Below are 20,580 nucleotides of genomic sequence, written 5' to 3' on the forward strand. Positions count from 1 at the left end.
ATACAATTAAGGTAAATTCTGCTGTGGTTGGATTTGGGTTTACCATTTTGCAGTTTCTTTTCAATTTGTCTCTTTCCCTTTTTATTTTTCTTTATGATTTTTTGGATTTTAGATTTTTCTTCTTACTTTTTTCATTATTTTTAGTGGTTATCTAGGAATCTTCTAAGCATCTTTAATTTATCCATCTACTTTGAGTTACTAATGTACTAGATCAGTATAGTTCCATTTTTCACAAACTACTTAGAATTAATGTTGTAATACTTCAGTATAGTTGGTTTTTTTTTTTTTGGTTTTTTTGGTTTTTTTTTTTTTTTTTTTTTTACCACTCACCTGTTCCTTTTGCTGTTATCATTTGTTACATTTATATACATGATGGATTCTAAGGTAATGTTATTACCTTTTATTTGTATTTGTCATTTGTATTTTAAAGAGAAAAAAAGGAAAATCCATTTTTTAAAATATTTTTACATCAATTTATCATTGGTAGCATGCTTCCACTAGATCTGAGATATTATCTGGTTTCTTTCTCCTTCAGTCCTGAGAACTTCCTTCATTATTTCTTATAATGCTGGTCAACTTGCTGTGATTCATTGTTTTGGTTTATTTGGAAATATCTTCTTGTTACTTATTTTAAAGAAGTTGTTTTACTGCATATAGAATTGTGGATGTACAACCATTTACATTTAGTGTGATTATTGATATGGGTAAAGTCTCTCATCTTGCTATTTGTTTTCCATTTGTCTCATCTGTTCTTTTTTCCCTTTCTACTTTTTAATGTATCTTTTCTCCAGTGAGTAATTTTTAGGAGTCTATTTTGTCTCTGTTGTTTCCTTATTATTTATAAATCATTTATTATTTACTGGTGGATTTTGTGTTTATAGCATACATCTTTAAATTATTACAAATGGCTAACTTCAAGTGATATTATACTACCATATGTATAATATAAGAAACTTACAGTAGTATACTTCCATTTCTTTCCCTGTTAGCCTTCTTTTATTGTTGTCATACATTTTACTTCATGTTTTAAACCCCAGAATATAGTGTTTTTGCATAAATAGCAAAAATTCTTTAAAGAGCTTTAAATCATAAGAAAATAAGTTAAAATAAAAAATCTTAAATAAAAATAAAATTTTAAGTAAAAATAACAAATTAAGGAGAAAATAATTTTCTTTCTTTCTAGTATCCTTCATTCTTTTATGTATGTTCATATTTTTATTTGTTACTATTTTCCTTCTGCCAGAAGAATTCCCTTTAACATTTTATATAGTGCAAAAAGGCAGGTGATGAGTCCTTTCAGCTTTTATCAGTCTGAAAGTTTATTTTACCTCATTTTTGAAATTTATTTTTGCCAGGTATAGAATCCTAAGTTGACAGGCTTTTTTTTTTTTTTCTTTTATTGCCTTAACACTGTTACTTTGGTTTTTTCCCCTAGCATTATTTTACTAAAGAAATCTGCTGACTTGCTTGTCTTTGCTTGTCTTCATGTAGCATGCTTTGTTTTCTCTGTTGCTTTTACTATTTATTTTATTTATTTATTCATTTATTTATTTTTATTTTACTTTATCACTGTTTGGGGAAAGTTTTATTATGGTGTGACTTCATGGTTTTTTTTCCTCCCTGTCTCTTGCACTTGGGGCTCACTGAGCTTCTTGGATCTGTTTCCTTATAGTTTTGAATACATTTGGGATATTTTCCCCTGTTTTCCTGCTCCTTATTCAAGGATTCCAATTATACATATATTAGGCCACTTATTTCACCACATAGCTCATTGAGTCCCTTTTATTTTCTTTTTCCTTTATATTCATTTTGGGTAGTTTCTATTTCTATGTCTTGAAGTTCACTGATTTTTTCTTCTGTAACATCTCATCTTTCAAAAGCCCCATCCAATTCATTTTTCATCTTATTTTAACTTTTAACTCTAATAGCTTAATTTGGAGTTATGTGTATGTGTATGTTATATGTGTGTGTGTGTGTGTGTATACACACACACACACACACATATATATATAAAATATATAATATAGAGCATGTATGTGCATATAAATACAGAAACACACATACTCTTCATCTCTCTGGTTAGCTTTTTAAACATATAAATACATGTTCTGTCTTTTAATTCTAACATCTGTTTGAGGTTTGTGTAAGCATCAAATGATTTTTTTTTCTCTTCATTTTGAGTTAGATTTTTCTGTTTCCATTCATGCCAGTAATTTTTTTTTTTAAGATTTTTTATTTATTTGACAGAGAGATCACAAGTAGGCAGAGAGACAGGCAGAGAGAGAGGAGGAAGCAGGCTCCCTGATGAGCAGAGAGCCCGATGTGGGGCTCGATCCCAGGACCCTGGGATCATGACCTAAGCCGAAGGCAGAGGCTTTAACCAACTGAGCCACCCAGGCGCCCCCATGCCAGTAATTTTTTATTGAGTGCTAGTCAATATTGATTTGATCTTGTTGAATGCTGGATATTTTTATATTCCTATAAATATTTCTAAGCCTTTTTTCTTAGACAGTTAAGATACATATACATAATTATATCCTTTTGGATCTTGCTTTTAAGATTATTGTTGGGGCCAGAGCAATGTTTAATATAGGACTAATTATTCTGCACTATCAAAGCAAGATCATACTCTATCTTGTATTATCCAATGAATTAGAATGTCCAGTCCAGCTTGTGGAAGCATGCATTCTTCTCTCCTTGTGTGAGCACCAGGTACTTTTTCTCTTATCGCTTCTGGTTGTCTTTTTCCAGCTTTGGGTATTTTCATCACTCTTATTTTCTGATCAGTACTCTACTAAATACTTGGATATGACACCCTGTAGAAAACCCATCGTTGTTAAAATAAAAGTCTGTTCAGTTTTCAACTTTCAACAGTTTTCAACTGCTCAGTTTTCATTGTTTTTATTTCAGTCCCTGGATACATTTATTTATTTATTTATTTATTTTAAGTTCGTTGTACTAAATCCAACATCTGGTTAAGATTAGAGTTGGTTTATTCATTTTTTTAAAAAGATTTTATTTATTTGATAGAGAGAGAGATCACGAGTAGGCAGAGAGGCAGGCAGGGGGGTGGGAAGCAAGTTCCCCACTGAGCAGAGAGCCCAATGTGATGCCGGACTTGATCCCAGGACCCTGAGATCATGACCTGAGCCAAAGGCAGAAGCTTAACCCACCGAGCCATCCAGGCATCCCTAGAGTTGGTTTCTATTATCTGCTTCTTCTCTTTGACATGGGTCACATTTTCTTATATCTTTAGGTGTATAATAATTTTTTCTTGTGTATTGCATATTAAGTTCCTTCTTAGTAGAGGTCTAATTTTCCTCAGAGAAGTGTTTATTTTCATTATAGAAGGCAGTTGAATAGGTTAGACTTGGACTCCAAACTCTGCCTTCTCTATGATATCATTGGCTGAAATCTTCACTCAAGTATTTATATAGCACCAGGAAATGTTTTCCTAACAATGAGTTCAGTTAGTTGTAGGCCTGAAATGGTGCTTAGCCGTGATGATAAAAGATGATGATAAAAGAGCAGCTTTGTGTGAAGATACCATGAGAAGTCAACAATCTGTAGTCCAGAAGAGGGTTCTCACCAGAACTCAACCATACTGGTACCCTGAGCTTGGGACTTTAGCCAAGAACTGTGTGAAATAAATTTCTGTTGTTGATTAGCAAGAGAGAGAGAGAGAGAGAGAAAGGGAGAGACAGGGGCTGCTTCTTCCTTTAAAGTATGCAGGAGCTATATGGTATAATGGCTAATAGTATGTATTTTTGTATCAAATAGACATTGGTTTAAATTACCATTCTGAAGCTTTCCAGATGCTTTACTATGAGCATATTATTTAAACATCTAAGTCTCTATTTTCTATAAAATTAGGTTGCTCAAATTATGTCAGAGTTATTCAGAGGATCAAATGAAGTGGTGAATAGAAAGTGTTTGTCAGAGTGACTGAGACAGAAAATTATTAACAGGTAGATGTTTAACCATTCTGTTTGGTAGGGGGAGAAAATATAGCAAGAAATGGAATATTCCAAAATAGAATAGATGTAAGAGTTAAATAGGGACGTTAAACTCTTAAAGACTTAGGAATTCAGAGAAAAGGAGGTGGATGTCTTTGTTTAATTAATGTTTGTGCTTGGATTTTAATTTTTAAAAAAATCACTTTCAAGGTGGGAAGCATGAGGTGTGAAATTGCATATAGGATATGTAGATTCTAAGACTACTAGGCCAGAGTGTGCAAAGGTTTATTACTGAAGAACTCTAAGAAATAAAAGCAAATTGGTAGGTAAAGTGTTGTCAGATTATTTATGCTTTGAATGCCTGGCAGGAGGTTTTTACAGTAATGATTGCTTGTAGTTACTAGAGGAGTGGGATATAATAAAATCACAGAATAATAGGAATTTAAGACTGGAAATGCAAATGATCTTATTCAATTTTTTTTAAACCCATGTTTATATGCAGTAAAACTTTAATAGATGTATGCTACAGAAATGTATAGCTGCTCAGTGATCCCTCAAGGTGAGTCTATCTAGAGATTCAACTGTTCTGCTTAAGAAAACCATCATGGAAACCTAGTGCTGTCTACAGTTCTGCTTGAAAAACTTTGACCAGTTTAATCTTTGTTTATCATAAAAATTAAATAATTAATGTATTGAGTTAGAAAATGACTTACCTAAGCTCAAGAATTGAATGCCAGAATAGCTAGTGTTATTTTAATTAAGTTTTGCTGAGTCATTAGTTTTGGGAACATTAGCCTAATATTTCTAGAGACATTAGAGAGGATAGGGACTGAAATACCCTCTAGGAGACACTGTAGTCATTCAGGTCTGAAAAAACAAGAGACTGGAACATGGAATTGGCAACAGAGCTAGAGAGTAAATGCAAAGCAGATTTCCAAACCATATCCAAGAAAGAATCTCCAGTGCAGCTTCCTTCCTTTCCTCTGTCTTTCACGTATCCAACAAGTATTCATTTTTGTACACATTAGTTTCCAGGTCCAGCTCTGTCTTCATGTTACTCAAATGGGGCTGACATTTTTGGGAAGGGGAGGAGAAAAACAAATAAGACACCTATGTAAAAATCAAAGTAGTTAGGTGGCAATAAGTGCAAAGGAGAAAAGCTAGCAAGAGAAAAGCTAGAGACTATTTGAGCTGGGGCAAGTAAGCATGGTTGTCATTTTAGATATAGTGGCCAGGGAGGGGCTTGCTGAGAAGGTGGATATTTGAGTGAAGACTTGAAGGTTGAGAGATTAAGAAGTGGCGCTCTCTGAGAGAACAGTTTAGGGAGAAGGCACAGCTTATATGAACCACATGCAAAGACAAAAGCATGCCTGGTCTGCCTGAGGAATCGCTAGGAAGTCAGCGTACCTGTCCTGGGTAAGTGAAAGGAACAGTGTTTGATGCATTCAAAGAGATAAGAACAGGCAGTCTCTTAGTTACAGTTATAGATCCTGTAACTTTGTAAGCCATTATGAGAACTTCGACCTTTTTTTTCTGGATGGTGAGGAGTGAGAGCGAGGAAGGTGTGTCAGGGAGGAAAATGAGTTTGAAATATAGAAAGACACATGTTGTGAAGTGCTTTGGGCAGAGTGAGTTTGAAGAGAGACCTCTGAGGGTAGCTAATCTGCTGGTAATAATAAATGTGTATATGAACTTGTGTTAGAGGCCAGTTTAGAGATAGGGACCAGAGAGCCTCAGGACTAGAGAGAAAAGTTTGAGTGTGAATAGACTGGGTCTTTATGGAAGAATTTGGGAATGACTTGTTTAGCCAAAAAAAGAAGGACATCAGAGATAAAATTGGAAGCGTTCAACCAGGAAGAGACTGATTCTCTTGTGCCAAGTCAGTAAAGAAGATTTATAGAAGGCACAGAGCCATATCACCAATGCCATTGACACCATTATTAATAGCCGGCACCTTTAAGTTTAATGGACTGAAGCTAGTGGGTAATCAGAATTTACAAAGAAGAAACAGTAAGAGTGATGTCACCATATATTTTGTGCAGCAGTTGTTTGACTTCCAGAGTTTCTTTGTACCTTATTGGAGCTTTGTTTGTAACACACACAAAACATTCATTTTTTAAATTTGACTAACGAAGAAACTGAAGTTGCTTAAAACTTATAGCAAGCATTCAGTTGGTCAATAGCAGATGAAGGCCTACGCCCAAAACCCAGTTCTCCCATCTTCTGGGGTGTTAAACCTAGAAGAGTTAAGGAGATTGTGCTATAACACACGCCCTTCATTTTGCATATGAGAATTGAGGCCTGGAGACTTGGACTGTCTTGGCATGGACACATAACTCCTCTGTGGCCAAACGGGGATTAGAAATTAGAGAATGTTAATTATTGCAAGCCTAACAAGTGCCTGCCTAGCTCAGTAGAGTAGCCTTACATTGATCTCATTCAATCCTTAAAGCAACATTATGAGCTGGGTAAAACCATCTTCATTTAAGAACCAAGGGAACTAAAGCTGAAAACAGATAAATGATTTGCTCAGAGTCCCACGATTGGTATTAACAGAGCCAAGATTCCAGCAAGTATATCTGACTACAAAGCTTTGTCTCATTCCAACGCAAAAGTTCTCCCACCTCTTTAGCGGTCTCTAATCTGTGATTGGTGCTAAGGTGTTTTTCTCGAGTGCTTGCTTTATTTTTAGAGATTGTGTCTTCATAACTTCGGACCTCTGCATTATTTCCCCTTCATATGGAAAGGGGTCTATCAAAACAATAAGGAAATTTTGGCTGCAGCAGTAAAGCAGCCTACAATGGTGTAGTTGCTGAATAAGACAGGAATGTATTTCTGTTCATGTAAACAATCCATGACAGTATCAGGTCTGTGGAAGGGCTCCGCTCTCCATAGTCATGCAGGCACTACCATTTTTTTAAAAGATTTTATTTATTTATTTGACAGAGAGAGAGATCACAAGTAGGCAGAGAGGCAGGCAGGAGTGTGGTGAAACAGGCTCCCTGCCGAGTAGAGAACCGGACATGGGGCTTGATCCCAGGACCCTGAGATCATGACCTGAGCTAAAGGCAGAGACTTTAACCCACTGAGCCACCCTTGTGCCCCTAGGCACTACCATTTTTAAGATGTGGTTTTCATGGGCTCCTGGGTGGCTCAGTGGGTTAAGCCTCTGCCTTCGACTCAGGTCACGATCTCAGGGTCCTGGGATCGAGCCCCATGTCAGGCTCTCTGCTCAGCAGGGAGCCTGTTTCTGCCTCTCTCTCTCTTTCCCTGCCTACTTGTGATCTCTCTCTGTCAAATAAATAAATAAAATCTTTAAAAAAAATGATGTGGCTTTCAAGATTTCCCTGTACAGTAGCCTCCAACAAGAAGGTGAAAATAGCATGGAGGTTTACATGAGACATTTTTGTGGGCTTATACTGTAATTACATTTTTTCTAGCTGTAGAGCTAGAACTCAGTCAATGGTCTCGCTCATCTGCCAAGGAGGTGTGCTCAGGACATACCCTTGGGTGACCAAGGAGAAGGAGAGTTGAAAGAACTAGCCTGTTTCTATCTCACAGTCCCTCTATTTCACTAATTTATCTTTTTAGTTCCCCTTAAATATTCTGAGGCATGTTGTATGATCAGTGCAATCCTGGAATTCAGCAAATATTAAATAATAACAAGCTTTGTGTTTGCTGTATTTTTGGTACTTTATGTTACTGATTCCACTTAATTTCATGGGACTTTCAGAGGAGAGAACTCATGTTGTTGTTATGTGGTGTGTATTATAGACTCATAGATTCTATTCCTCAGTGTTTTACAATGTGAGAATTATCTCAAAATCCACACGAGTATCTTTAAAGATCCAGACATCACCTCTCTGTCCTGACCACCTTCTTCTCTCTTTTTTTTTAAAGATTTTATTTATTTATTTGACAGACAGCAATCACAAGTAGGCAGGGAAAGAGAGAGAGAGGCAGAAACAGCACCTGGTAACAAGGCTGCACATTTCATATGAACGCAATGAAAATGTGAGCACCTCTCACATGTAGTCTGGTTGCATATAAAGTGGAAATTTTGACTTCAGTTGTAGACCTTGTAGAACAAATGTGCAGCCTTGTTACCAGGTGCTGGTATGTGAGGAGTCTTGGTTATTCCCAGTGACTTGCCAGAACCTGCTATGCACACTGCATCTCCCAGGCAAGGGACATTTCCACTACTTTTCTCATTTTCATTGCAAGCCAGGGAGGGATTCACTGGTGTCTCTGGGGCCAGTTGTAGACATATAACTGGTTGTCTTTACTCTCACAGTTCCCCATGCTGCACAGATAACTTCTGTCTTGCCGAATCACAAAAGACTTTAAGAGTCTTTTTTATTATTATCCCCATTTTGGGAATAAAAATATATGTGAATTGAAAAGATTTTTGCACATGATTCACCACTCCTGCTTCTCCTAGAAATTGAACATTGAATTGAGGGCTAGAGGAAGTATTTGAAAGATGTTCAGATAATTTATCCTCCAAACTGGTATGGTTTTGAGAAGGAAATGGGCAGCAGATGTAAACCTAGGACTTGTGATTATTGTGGTTATCTGAGAAGGTTTTGCTTGTGTATTCCCTGATTCCTCAAAATACTAACTGTGGTTGGATGGTTGTTACCTGAATACTGTCAGAAGTCTAGAAGGGACAGGATGTGTGGGTATCATGACCACCTTTCTGGGGGCTTTGGAAATCAGAGTCTGAGATAGAATCTGTTGCTTCTCCATTGCAGAGAGTTGTCTTTCAGCTTTACATGAAGAAGTTATCTTTGAAAATCAGTCTTCTCATTACACCTGTTTCTCTTGGTGACTTGTATTTAAATATACTGAACTGGGGCACCTGAGTGGCTCAGTGGGTTAAAGCCTCTGCCTTCGGCTCAGGTCCTGATCCCAGGGTCCTGGGATCGAGCCCCACATCGGGCTCTCTGCTCTGTGGGGAGCCTGCTTCCTCCTCTCCCTCTCTGCCTGCCTCTCTGCCTATTTGTGATCTTTGTCTGTCAAATAAATAAATAAAATCTTTAAAAAAAAATACTGAACTGGCTCCATAAGCTAGGGCCAGCTCTTTTGGTCTATGAGACATATCCTCAAGTTACCTCTGTATTTCAGTTTTTAAAAATTTAAGTGATCCAAGATATGTCTCGCAAAATATCACGTCTGTAAAATTTAAAAAATTATAATATAGCTGTTTAAAATTCATTTTCTGGAGATTTATAATGCATGTACAAACAACCTGACTACAGTAGCTGAAGGTGCCCCTGGATGCTGTGGCTTATTACATCTAGAAACCTGATATGTGGTTGGAGTCTATGGAGACAGCTGAATAAGAGGACACTAAGCTCACCTTGTCCCATGGATACAGCTAAATAATACGCACATCAGCATAAATAACCCACTAATGACCCGAGGACTGGCAGAACAAACATAACAACCAGAGATAGAGACTAGGCCACATAGAAGAAGGCAGAAAGCATGCAGATACAGTTTGCATGCAGATAAGCATGCAGATACTGTCTGTGGTCCAGATGGAGCCTGGGTCTTTGAGAAGGATGAAAAACACACTGTCACACCAGGGAACTTATATGGAGAAGACACTTGGCTTTGACAGTGAGAGGGGCTGAATTTCGTGAGTTCTTAGATCAAGCAGGACTTAAAGCCTGGAATTTTAAAAATCAGCAGACTCTACTTCAGGATAGCCCAGAAGGCTTTAGCAAGCTAAGTCCCCACCCTTAAAAAGATGGCAAAAAAGTCAGCAGAGATATAGCGTAGAAGTAGCAATGGGGCAGAAGTAGCCTGTCCTAAAGACGCAAGTGTCACAGGGAGACCCCTTCAGGAAAAAAGGAGCTGGCACATGCTATTTCTCTCCCTTGCCCTTCAGCATAAACACAGGACCACGTGCAGGAACCAGGATGGCACCAACACTCTTTCCAACTCACTATCCAACATGCTTACCCCAAGACTTGCGCCCAACACTTGGGCGGATCTGCCCTTTCCACTAAAGCTTTCCTTAGTCCCAGTACTGAAGCAACCAGAAGACCAGTGCAAGCCTCAGTGGTACCCCATCTCCTGACCAGAATCTTTGGCAGGGCTTCATTTCTGATGGCAGTGATGACAGGTTGCTTTTCACAAGCAAACCAGTGTATACCTTGTTAAAATATCCCACCAAGCCAGGGACCAAACACTGCCCATGACAGGAGAAAAGAGCCTCCATGGACAACTGGACTGTAGGAAAAAGAGGCTAGGACTACAGCAAGGCACACACAACACACACATGAGATACCTAAGAAGCACCAAATTCTGAGGAACAAGGTACACTACACTTGAGGCACCAAAGGACCTCTTCTTCTCAAGTCCATTCCTTTCAAGACAAAATGTAGATGCCTTCCCGAACACAGAGAAACAGATACAGAGAGTTAGACAAAATGAGAAGACAGAGGAATATATCCCAAATAAAATAATGGGAACAAACCACAGCAAGAGACCTAAGTGAAACAGAGATAAGTAATAAGTAGTATGCCTGATAGAGAATTTAAAAATAATGATCATAAAGATATTCTTGGATTGAGGAAAGCATGAAGGATGCCATTAGACATTTAACAAAGAGATTTAAAAAAAAAAAAGAACCAATCAGAGATGAAGAACACAATGAATGAAATTTGGTAGTACACTTGATGGAATAAATAAACTAATGGAATCAGAGGAATGAATTAATGATCTGGAAGACAGAGAAATTAATGATCTGGAAGCTGAACAAATGAGAGGGAAAAAATTACGCAAACTGAGAATAGCCTTAGGGAACTCAGTGACTCCATCAAGTGAAATAACTTTTGTACTACAGGGATCCAAGAAGAAGAGAGAAAGGGGGGCAGAAAATTTACTTGAAGGAATAATAGCTGAAAACTTCCCAAATCTGGGGAAGGACACAGATACCCATATCCAGGAGGCACAGAGATTCCCCCTCACCCCCCCCCAAAAAAAAAATCAGCACAGGGGCACCTGGGTGGCTCAGTGGTTAAGTGTCTGCCTTTGGCTCTGGTCATGATCCCAGGGTTCTGGGATCGAGCCCCACATCAGGCTCTCTACTACATGGGAAGCCTGCTTCTCCCTCACCCACTCCCTCTGCTGTGTTCCCTATCTCACTGTGTCTCTCTCTGTCGAATAACTAAATAAAAATCTTTAAAAAAAAAAAATCAGCACGAAGAGGTCCCAGCAAGACATAGTAATTAAAATGACAAAAAATAGAGATAAGGAAAAAAATTTAAAAGCAGTAAGAGAAAAGAAAAGAGTTACAAGGAAAATCCCATAAGGCTTTCAGCTGATTTTTCAGAGAAACTTTGCAGACTAAAAGGGAGTGGCATAATATATTCAAAGTGTTAAAAGGGAAAATCTGCAGCCAAGAATACTCTGTCCAGCAAGGCTATCAATCAGAATAGAAGGAGAGAGAAAGAGTTTCTGAGACATACAAAAATTAAAGAAGACACCTGCAGACTCAAAGTTAGGAGATGGAGAAACATTTATCATACAAATGGATGTCAAAAGAAAGCAGAGATAGCAGTACTTCTATCAAACAAAGTAGACTTTAAAACAAAGACTGTAACAAGTGACAAAGGACAGTGTATAATAATAAGAGGGACAATCCTACAAGAAGATAAACAATGCAAATATTTAAACACCTAACATGGGAGCATCCAAATACATAAAGCAGCTAATTACAAATATAAAGGAAGTAATCAACAGTAGTGCAATAATAGTAGTGGACCTTAACACTCCACTGACATTGATGGACAGATCATCCAAACAAAAAACCAACAAGTAACGAGTGGCTTTGAATGGCAACACTGGAACAGATGGATTTAATAGATACATTCAGAATATTCCATCCTCAAACAACAGAATGCACATTCTTTTAAAGAGCACACGGAGTAGATCATATAATCTATAATAATCACATAATAGATCACAAGATAGATCTCTTTTAATGTCACAAAACAAGTCTCAACAAAGTCAAAAAGATCAAAGTCGAACCATGCATCTTTTCTGACCACACTGTTATGAAACTAGAATTCAAGCGTAAGAAAAAATCTGGAAAGAGCACAACACTGAGATTAAACAGCATGCTACTGAAGAGTGAATGGGTCAACCAGAAAATAAAAGAAGAAATTAACAAATACATGGAAACAAATGAAAACATAATGGTCCAGAATCTTCGAGATGCAGCAAAAGCAGTTCTGAGAGGGAAGTTTATAACAATGCCTCAAGAAGCAAGAAAAATCAGAAATAAAAAAATCTAACTTTGAACATAAAAGAGCTAGAAAAAAAGAAATGAAATCTAAAACTATCAGAAGAAAAGAAATAAAGATTAGAGCGGAAATAAAAAAGAAACTAAAAAACAATATAACAAATCAATGAAACCAGGAGCTGATTTTTTGAAAGGTTCAACAAAATTGATAAACCTCTAGCCAGATTCATCCAGAGAAAGAGAGAGGACCCACTCAGCATAATCTCTTCCAGTCCTGTCCATGTTGATACAAAAGTTGAATACTCATCCTTTCTGATGGAGGCATAATACTCCATTGTATATATGGACCACATCTTCTTTATCCAATCCTCTGTTGAAGGGCATCTTGACTCTTTCCACAGTTTGGTGACTGTGGCCATTCCTTCTATGAACATTGGGGTACAGATGACCCTTTTTTCACTACATCTGTATCTTATGGTTTCACTTACTTGTGGAGCATAAGGAATAACATGGAGGACATTGGTAGGAGAGAAGTGAGTTGGGGGAAATCAGAGGGGGAGACAAACCATGAGAGACTGTGAACTCTGAGAAACAAACTGAGGGTTTTGGAGGGGAGGAAGGTGGGGGTTGGTTGAGCCTGGTGGTGGGTATTAAGGAGGGCACGTATTGCATGGAGCACTGGGTATGGTGCATAAACAATGAACCTTAGAACACTGAAAAAAAATTAAATTAAAAAAAACAATAATAATAAGAGAGGACCCAGATAAAATCACAATGAAAAAGGAGAACTACCAACCCACTCCACAGATATATAAACAATTGTAAAAGAATATTATGGAAAACTATATTCCAACAAATTGGACAACCTAGAAGAAATGTATAAATTCCTAGAAATGTATAATGTAACAAAACAAAACCAGGAAGAAATAGAAAATTTGAACAGACCAAATACCAGCAAAGAAATTGAATCAGTAATTTAAAAAAACTGCCAACAAACAAAAGTGTAGGACCAGATGGTTAAACAGGTGAATTCTACCAAACATTTAAAGATGAGTTAGTACCTATTCTTCTCAAATGATTCCAACAAATAGAAGAGGAAGAAAGCTGTCAAATCCATTCTGTGAGTCCAGTATCACCCTGATATGAAAACCAGATAAAGTTACAACAAAATAAGAGAACTATAGGCCAATATCACTGATGAACAGAGATGCAAAAAATCTCAACAAAATACTAGCAAACCAAATCTAACAATACATTAAAAAGAAATCATCCGGGGCACCTGAGTGGCTCAGTGGGTTAAAGCCTCTGCCTTCAGCTGGGGTCATGATCTCAGGGTCCTGGGATCGAGTCTTGCATCGGGCTCTCTGCTCAGCGGGGAGCCTGCTCCCTCCTCTCTCTCTCTGCCTGCCTCTCTGTCTACTTGTGATCTCTCTGTCAAATAAGTAAATAAAATCTTAAAAAAAAAAAAGAAATCATTCATCATGATCAAGTGAGATTTATTCCTGGGATACAAGAGTGGCTCAACATTTGCAAATCAATGTGATACATCATATCAACAAGAGGATAACTACATAATCATTTCAATAGTGGGGAAAAAAAAGCATTTGACAAAGTACAATATCCATGATACAAACCCTCAACAAAGTAGGTTTAGAGGGAACATACCTTAGTGGAATAAAGGCCTTATATGAAAAACCCACAGCAAACATCATAGTCAGTGGGACATACTGAGAGCCTTTCCCCTAAGGTGAGGATCAAGAAAAGGATTTCCACTATCACCACTTTTATTCAGTATGGTACTGTAAATCCCAGTGACAGCAGTGAGACTACAAAAAGAAATAAAAGGCCTCCACATTAGTAAGGAAGAGGTAAAACTTTAATTGCTGATGACATCATTCTATTATGTGGAAAACCTGAAAGACTTCATGACAAAACTACTAGAACTGATGATGAAAGTTGCATGGTACAAAATTAGTGTGTGCAAATCTGTTGCATTCCTATATACTAATAATGAAACAGCAGAAAGTAAAATGAGGAAATAATCCCATTTACAGTTCTACCAAAAATAATAAATTATCTAAGGATAAACTTGTCCAGACTCTACTCTGAAAACTATAAAACACTGATGAAAGAATGTGAAGATGATACAAACAAATGGAAAGGTATTTCATGCTCATGGATTGGAAGAATAAATATTGTTAAAAATGTCTATACTACACAAAACAATCTACAGATTTAAAGCAATCCCTGCCAAAGTATCAAGAGCATTTTTCACAGAACTGGAACAAACAATCCTAACATTTGTAAGGAACCACAAAAGACCACAAATAGCCAAATCAATGTTTAAAAAGAAAAACCAGTACCTGGGTGGCACAGTCAGTTAAGCGTCCGACTCTTGATTTCAGCTCAGGTCATGATCTCAGGGTCGTGAAATGGAGCCCCTTGCTGGACTCCACACTCAGTGCAGAGTCTGCTTGAGTTTTTCTCTCCTTCTCCCTCTGCTCCTCCTCTCCATGCACTCTGTCTCTAAAACAAATGTCTTTAAAAAAAAAAAAAAAAAGAAAAGAAAAACTGGAGCTATCACAATTCCAGACCTTGAGTTATATTACAAAACTGAAGTACTCAAAACAGCCTGGTAGTGGCATAAAAACAGACACATAGATCAATGGAACAGAAGAGAAAACCCAGAAAAAACCCACAATTATATGGTCAATCAATTTTTGACAAAGGAGGAAAGAATATATAATAGGAATCTCTCTTCAACAAATGTTGCTGGGAAAACTGGACAGCTACATGGAAAAGAATGAACCCAGACAACTTTCTCACACCATACACAAAAATAAACTCAAAACGGATTAAGAACCTAAATGTGAAACTTGAAGTTATAAAAATCTTAGAAATGAGCAGAGGCAGTAATGTCTCTGACATTGGCCCTAGCAACATTTTTCTAGATATGTCTCCTGAGACAAGGGGATTAAAAGCAAAAATAAGGGGCGCCTGGGTGACTCAGTGGGTTAAAGCCTCTGCCTTTGGCTCAGGTCATGATCCCAGGATCCTGGGATCAAGCCCCACATCGGGTTCTCTGCTCAGCAGGGAACCTGCTTCCTCCCTCTCTCTGCCTGCCTCTCTGCTTACTTGTGATCTCTGTCTGTTAAATAAATAAATAAAATCTTTAAAAAAATAATAATAGAAGGGAGGGGCGGTAGAGGGAAGGGTAACCATGTGATGGGTATTAAGGAGGGCACGAGATATGATGCACCCTGCATATTATATGCAACGAATGAATTGTTGAACACTACATCGAAAACTCATGATGTACTTATATGTTGTCTAATTGAACATAAGAAAAAAATTATAAATAAAGGAAGAAGATAGCAGTTGGCAGAAAAGAAGAAGAAAGAAGCAGGAACAAGAAAAAGGAAAGAAAAAAAAAAGTATAAAGAGCTACACTTTTTCTCTCCTTACTTGGCTGGAATGCCACAAGACGAGACTGACAGGTTGCAGACTACATTCACAGCCCTGTGCACACCTTAGGACATGTCAAGGTAATAGAACAACTGGTAGCTGATTGCCCCTGAGCCAATGCCTGCAGCAGGGCACTGCTGAAAAAGACTCCAAAATGTGTTTTATTCATTATGTGTTATATCCCAATATTAATTAGAGTTCTATTTGTAGAAGACTGGCATAGTTCAGCTATTTCCAGGAGACCTAGTAAAAGATTTCTAGCCAACAATGGCTGTATTCCAAGAAACAATTACATGGAGAGATTCTATAAGAATGAGCGGACCCTGGCATAACAATTGACAGCTTGTCTTTCTGCAGTGGTGTCAACTCCAGCTCAGAGGCAAGCCTTTGGGCTAGAGAATCTGTACACGATCTAGGCATTTGCTTATAAGTCAGATCCTAGAGCAAACAAAGCCCAGTATATGTCCTTTCATCAGGAACGACTGAAGAGGGTATTAAGGAGGGCACGTGTTGTGATGAGCACTGGGTGTTATATGCAACTAATGAATCACTGAACACTGCATCAGAAACTAAGAGGTACTATAAGCTGGCTAACCACATAATAATAATAATAATAAAAAGGAAGGACTGAAGAATGAGGATCTCTGATTGACTGTCATAAACAAGTCCTTAAGCTTTGAAAGAATTAGAACAGCAATTCCCCACATATGCTCCCCAAAATAGTCTCACAGGACTAATCCATCCCTCAGCCAAATAAATTTGGGAAACAGTGCATATTATTTTTCTCCTCCCTAGGTTTTGCAGGAGTTATGAATATGATAAGTCTCTTTGATAGGACAATATTAAAAAATCAGTTCAACACTATTAAACCCAGAGTTCTCTGAGCTAATTTGTTCATAGACTTTTCAAAGAACAGCAAATAATATCTGGAATTACTGTTTTAGACACAGTGAATCTGAGAAAAGCCATTTATACTCAATACCAAAAGTGTGCCAAACATCCTCAGTTTACTTTTTGGTTATGCAGAAGCCAACACAACATTTGTAGGTAGGATGCCTTCATGACCATCAGCTCTCATTTATTATTCAATATATGAGAACCCAACTCTGGCTTTCCATTTGTTTGGATTCTGGAAAAAAGTGGGATTTGGTTCTTCCCGCAACTTTCATTTTTGGTACCTAACCACTTTTAACTGATCTGTTGACATGAGCATGTTTTAGGTGTTTACTGAAAGGTTAGTGTCAAAAGAAATTAATGTCCTGGTGGGCTTGTGTTTTTCTCTGAGGCAGATATTGATGAATGCACAGAGGGAAGCATTGAGTGCCACAACCATTCCCGCTGCGTTAACCTGCCAGGGTGGTACCACTGTGAGTGCAGAAGCGGTTTCCATGACGATGGGACCTATTCACTGTCCGGGGAGTCCTGTGTTGGTAAGCAGCTTTTAGCCATGCCCTCCGTCCTTCTGGCCCTTTGCAGGAGGGGCAGTCTGCTTTGGTACTCTCTTCAGCTCCCAGTGTTCAGATATGACCCCTCACTGGCTAAACTCATCAGTTTTCAAATTTCTTCCCTCAACAATTCAGGGATTAGGCCAGGGATTATGCAGTGTGGGGTTTTAGGGTTTCTATATGGAAACTGGGGCAGTTAGAGTATTAAAGCCTGGGTCTGTGTGCTGTGGCTTTTGGTTCTTTTGAAGTAAAATCATGGTGGTTGGCTGAAATTTTTAACAGTTTGAGAAACAGAAGTGGGAGGAGAAGAAGAGATACTGGTGGACTGAGAAAGTTGAGGTGAAATCCCAGCTCTTGTACTGAAAAAGGCACTGCACCTCTCTGAGTCTTTGTCAGTGAAAGGGTAAAATTGGACTATATGTGTTGCTAGGATTAAATGGGTATATGTGTTGCTAGGATTAAATGGGACGCCACACATTTAAAGACTGTAAGCTTTACATTGTTGTGCAAACATAATACAGCTGCATTAACCTTATTACTGTTATTATCACCATCATCCTTACAAAATCTCCTTTAATCGCTGTTCTGCTTGAGGTTCTGTTAAATGCTGAACAGAGGAAACTAGCACATGGAGTTCTTTTACCTTCAAGACCCTACAACTTTCATGATATCCAAACAACTGATCAAACCTGTCATTGTTTCCATGAGATCCTTGGCCAGCCCACTTACATCATGTCCTTTGAACTCAACTAAATTCTTCATGCAAATTTGGGTAGACCTATAGGGCAAGGTTTCTGACCTTGGGGTCAGACTGCTGAATTAGAAAATGGGAATGTGATTTTGAAAATTCATTGTCTCTGCTCATTGCAAATATATATATATATAAAATATATTATATTAATAGTATATATATATAATATATAATAGATAATATATATTAATAGTGTACATATATTATATACTATATATTGTATATAAAATATACAATATTTGTATTCTTTTCTATTGTATATATAATATACAATATATAGTATATATTACTATATTATATAAATACTATACTATATACTATGCTATATATAGTAGATAATATATTATCTATTATATATGTTATAGATATATAATTTATTTATTTAGAAAGTTGCTACTGAGAGCCACCTAGTGTTTTTCCAACTTCTTTCCTGAGGTTATTTTAAAGTAAAGACGAATTAGGGAACATTGGACACAAGCATGAGCTCTCTACCACAGTTTGACACTCCTGTTGAGAGGTAGGCAGTATTGTTGGTTAAAGCATGGATCCTGGAGCTAATCTCCTTGCTGTCAAATTTCAGCTCTTTCATTTCCAAATAGGTTCCCTTGGCAAGATCTTATCTAGTTCATACCTCGGTTATCTTATCTGTGAAATGTGGCTATCTAGGTCCTATGAGCACTGTGAGAATTAACTGAATTGACACCTGTTAAATGTTCAGTAAGTGTTAGTTACCATTATCTTCAGTGTTCCTGCATATTCAGCACTCTGCCCCAGGCTCTATCCATGTTTTTTAAAAATTCTTTTCTATTTTATTTTATTTTAATTTATTTATTATTATTATTAACATATATTATTTGTTTCAGGGGTACAGGTCTGTGATTCATCAGTCTTACACAATACACAGTGCTCACCATAACGCATACCCTCCCCATTGTTTAATTTATTTTAGAGAGAAAGAGTGCGGGGCCATGAGAGAGAGAGCTGGGGCCATGGCGGGGTGCAATGGGGTAGGGCAGGGCAGAGGGAGAAAATGTCAAGCAGACTGAGTTTAGAGCCCAACTTGGGGCTGGATCTCATGACCCTGGGATCATAACCTGAACTGAAACCAAGAGTCAGATGCTTAACTGACTGAGCCACCCAGTTTCCCCTCTTTTGCTCTTTGAATAACAATTTGTGACCTTAGGGACAGGTTTATAGCTATCCTGGGTCTTCAGGAACTTCCTTGACATCTGGCCAAGAAGTTCTGCATGTGTGCAACTCAGTGTAAATAGAAGTTATGTGACTAGGAATAGATAGAGTGGCAGTTGTGACTGAGCAATGGAGATAGAATATTGGCCTTATGTGCTATTACACATTTTGGCACTAAAAATAAAAATCTCATTTTTAAACACTGTATTTGACCTCATTAAATGGGTGACTCTTAGCTTTTTATTGCATAAAGGACCTTAAAGATTACTTAGTTAAACCCAGTTCAAAACTGCCTGGATTTGCCATGGTCTTGGCACACTAAAATGCCTTTGCCGGTGCTGTCCTCTCTAGCTGGAATGGAACAGAACTCTGCAAAGATGACCCTATCTTTTCCTTGATCGCCTTGATTCACATAGAAATTTCTGTTCTTTTTCCCAATTTTGGCTCCTGTTCTACCAGGCTCCCATGAGGCATTTTTGGGTGTTTTCATTGGAGTCATCACTCCTGTCTTCTGCTAACTCCACTTTTCTCCTGATGTATGTTTTTCTGGTTTATACCATAGAAACTTCTACCACTGTACAGTTTATTTGCTCTCCTAAAAGACGGTGAGTGTGAAATGGACTTTATTTTTCTGTCTCTCCAGTAAGACACTTTGGTAGTTGGTGTTCAGCCAATGAGAAAAATGCAACCACTTCATGTGCCCAATAAAGAAATTTAGTCTCAGAAAGGGTGACACCTTGTTCCCAGCCACCTAGTTGGTTTGATACAAGTTGAAACTCAGCCTTCAGTCAAGGGTGACTCTACATCCCAGATACCAGGTGTGGTTCCAGTTTAGGCTTGGTGTTCTGATGTAATTGTCCAAAGCACCCTGTCACTCTCATAAATGTCCCCATTGGGATGACAGATGTCATGGTCATCTCACCCGTAGATTTTTCTCTGCCATGCTGGGGTGGTCTGCCCTCCCTGAGGAAGCACCTTCTTCTTCCATGAACTGATCCGTGGTCTGCACGTGAAAACTACAGTAAAGTGGGTTCCTTGGCAAGGCAACAGAGTTGTTTTTATCAGTGGCATCTTTGGTTAGGGTAATTGTTACTCTGAATGCCCCTTCATTTCCACAGTTTTAGAAATATCTTTGTGAAGGGGTCTTAATAAGAATAGAAATTTGGTCATTCTTCTGTTTTTCTTTGGTAGTCAGGAACACTCTTAGTTCAGAGTATTTCATAGTGCAACGGATACATATGTTAATCATGTCATTTTCTTTTCTTTCTTTTTTTTTAAGATTTTATTTATTTGACAGAGAGAGAGAAATCACAAGTAGGCAGAGAGGCAGGCAGAGAGAGAGGAGGAAGCAGGCTCCCTGCGGAGCACAGAGCCCAATGTGGGGCTCGACCCCAGAACCCTGGGATCACGACCTGAGCCGAAGGCAGAGGCTTTAACCCACTGAGCCACCCAGGTGCCCCAATCGTGTCATTTTCTTACTACAACTTTCTAATGCCTTCCTGTTGAATATAAGATGAA

The 20,580-nt window shown here is 38.0% G+C and overlaps 1 protein-coding gene across 2 annotated transcripts in view; it reads left to right on the forward strand.

Annotated features, from left to right (window-relative positions):
• Positions 1-20,580, forward strand: part of NELL1 (neural EGFL like 1) — an 830,042-nt gene that overhangs the window by 770,180 nt on the left and 39,282 nt on the right. Inside the window, exon 16 of one of the 2 annotated variants that reach the window (XM_044258965.1) lies at positions 16,968-17,108. The exons of the other annotated variant lie outside the window; for it this stretch is intronic. Within the exon in view, the coding sequence (XP_044114900.1) occupies positions 16,968-17,108 (141 nt within the window). The remainder of the gene's footprint in view (positions 1-16,967; positions 17,109-20,580) is intronic. 2 annotated transcript variants of the gene reach the window in all.

Source organism: Neovison vison, chromosome 7, assembly GCF_020171115.1.
Source record: "Neovison vison isolate M4711 chromosome 7, ASM_NN_V1, whole genome shotgun sequence".
NCBI classification, from domain to species: Eukaryota; Metazoa; Chordata; class Mammalia; order Carnivora; family Mustelidae; genus Neogale; species Neogale vison.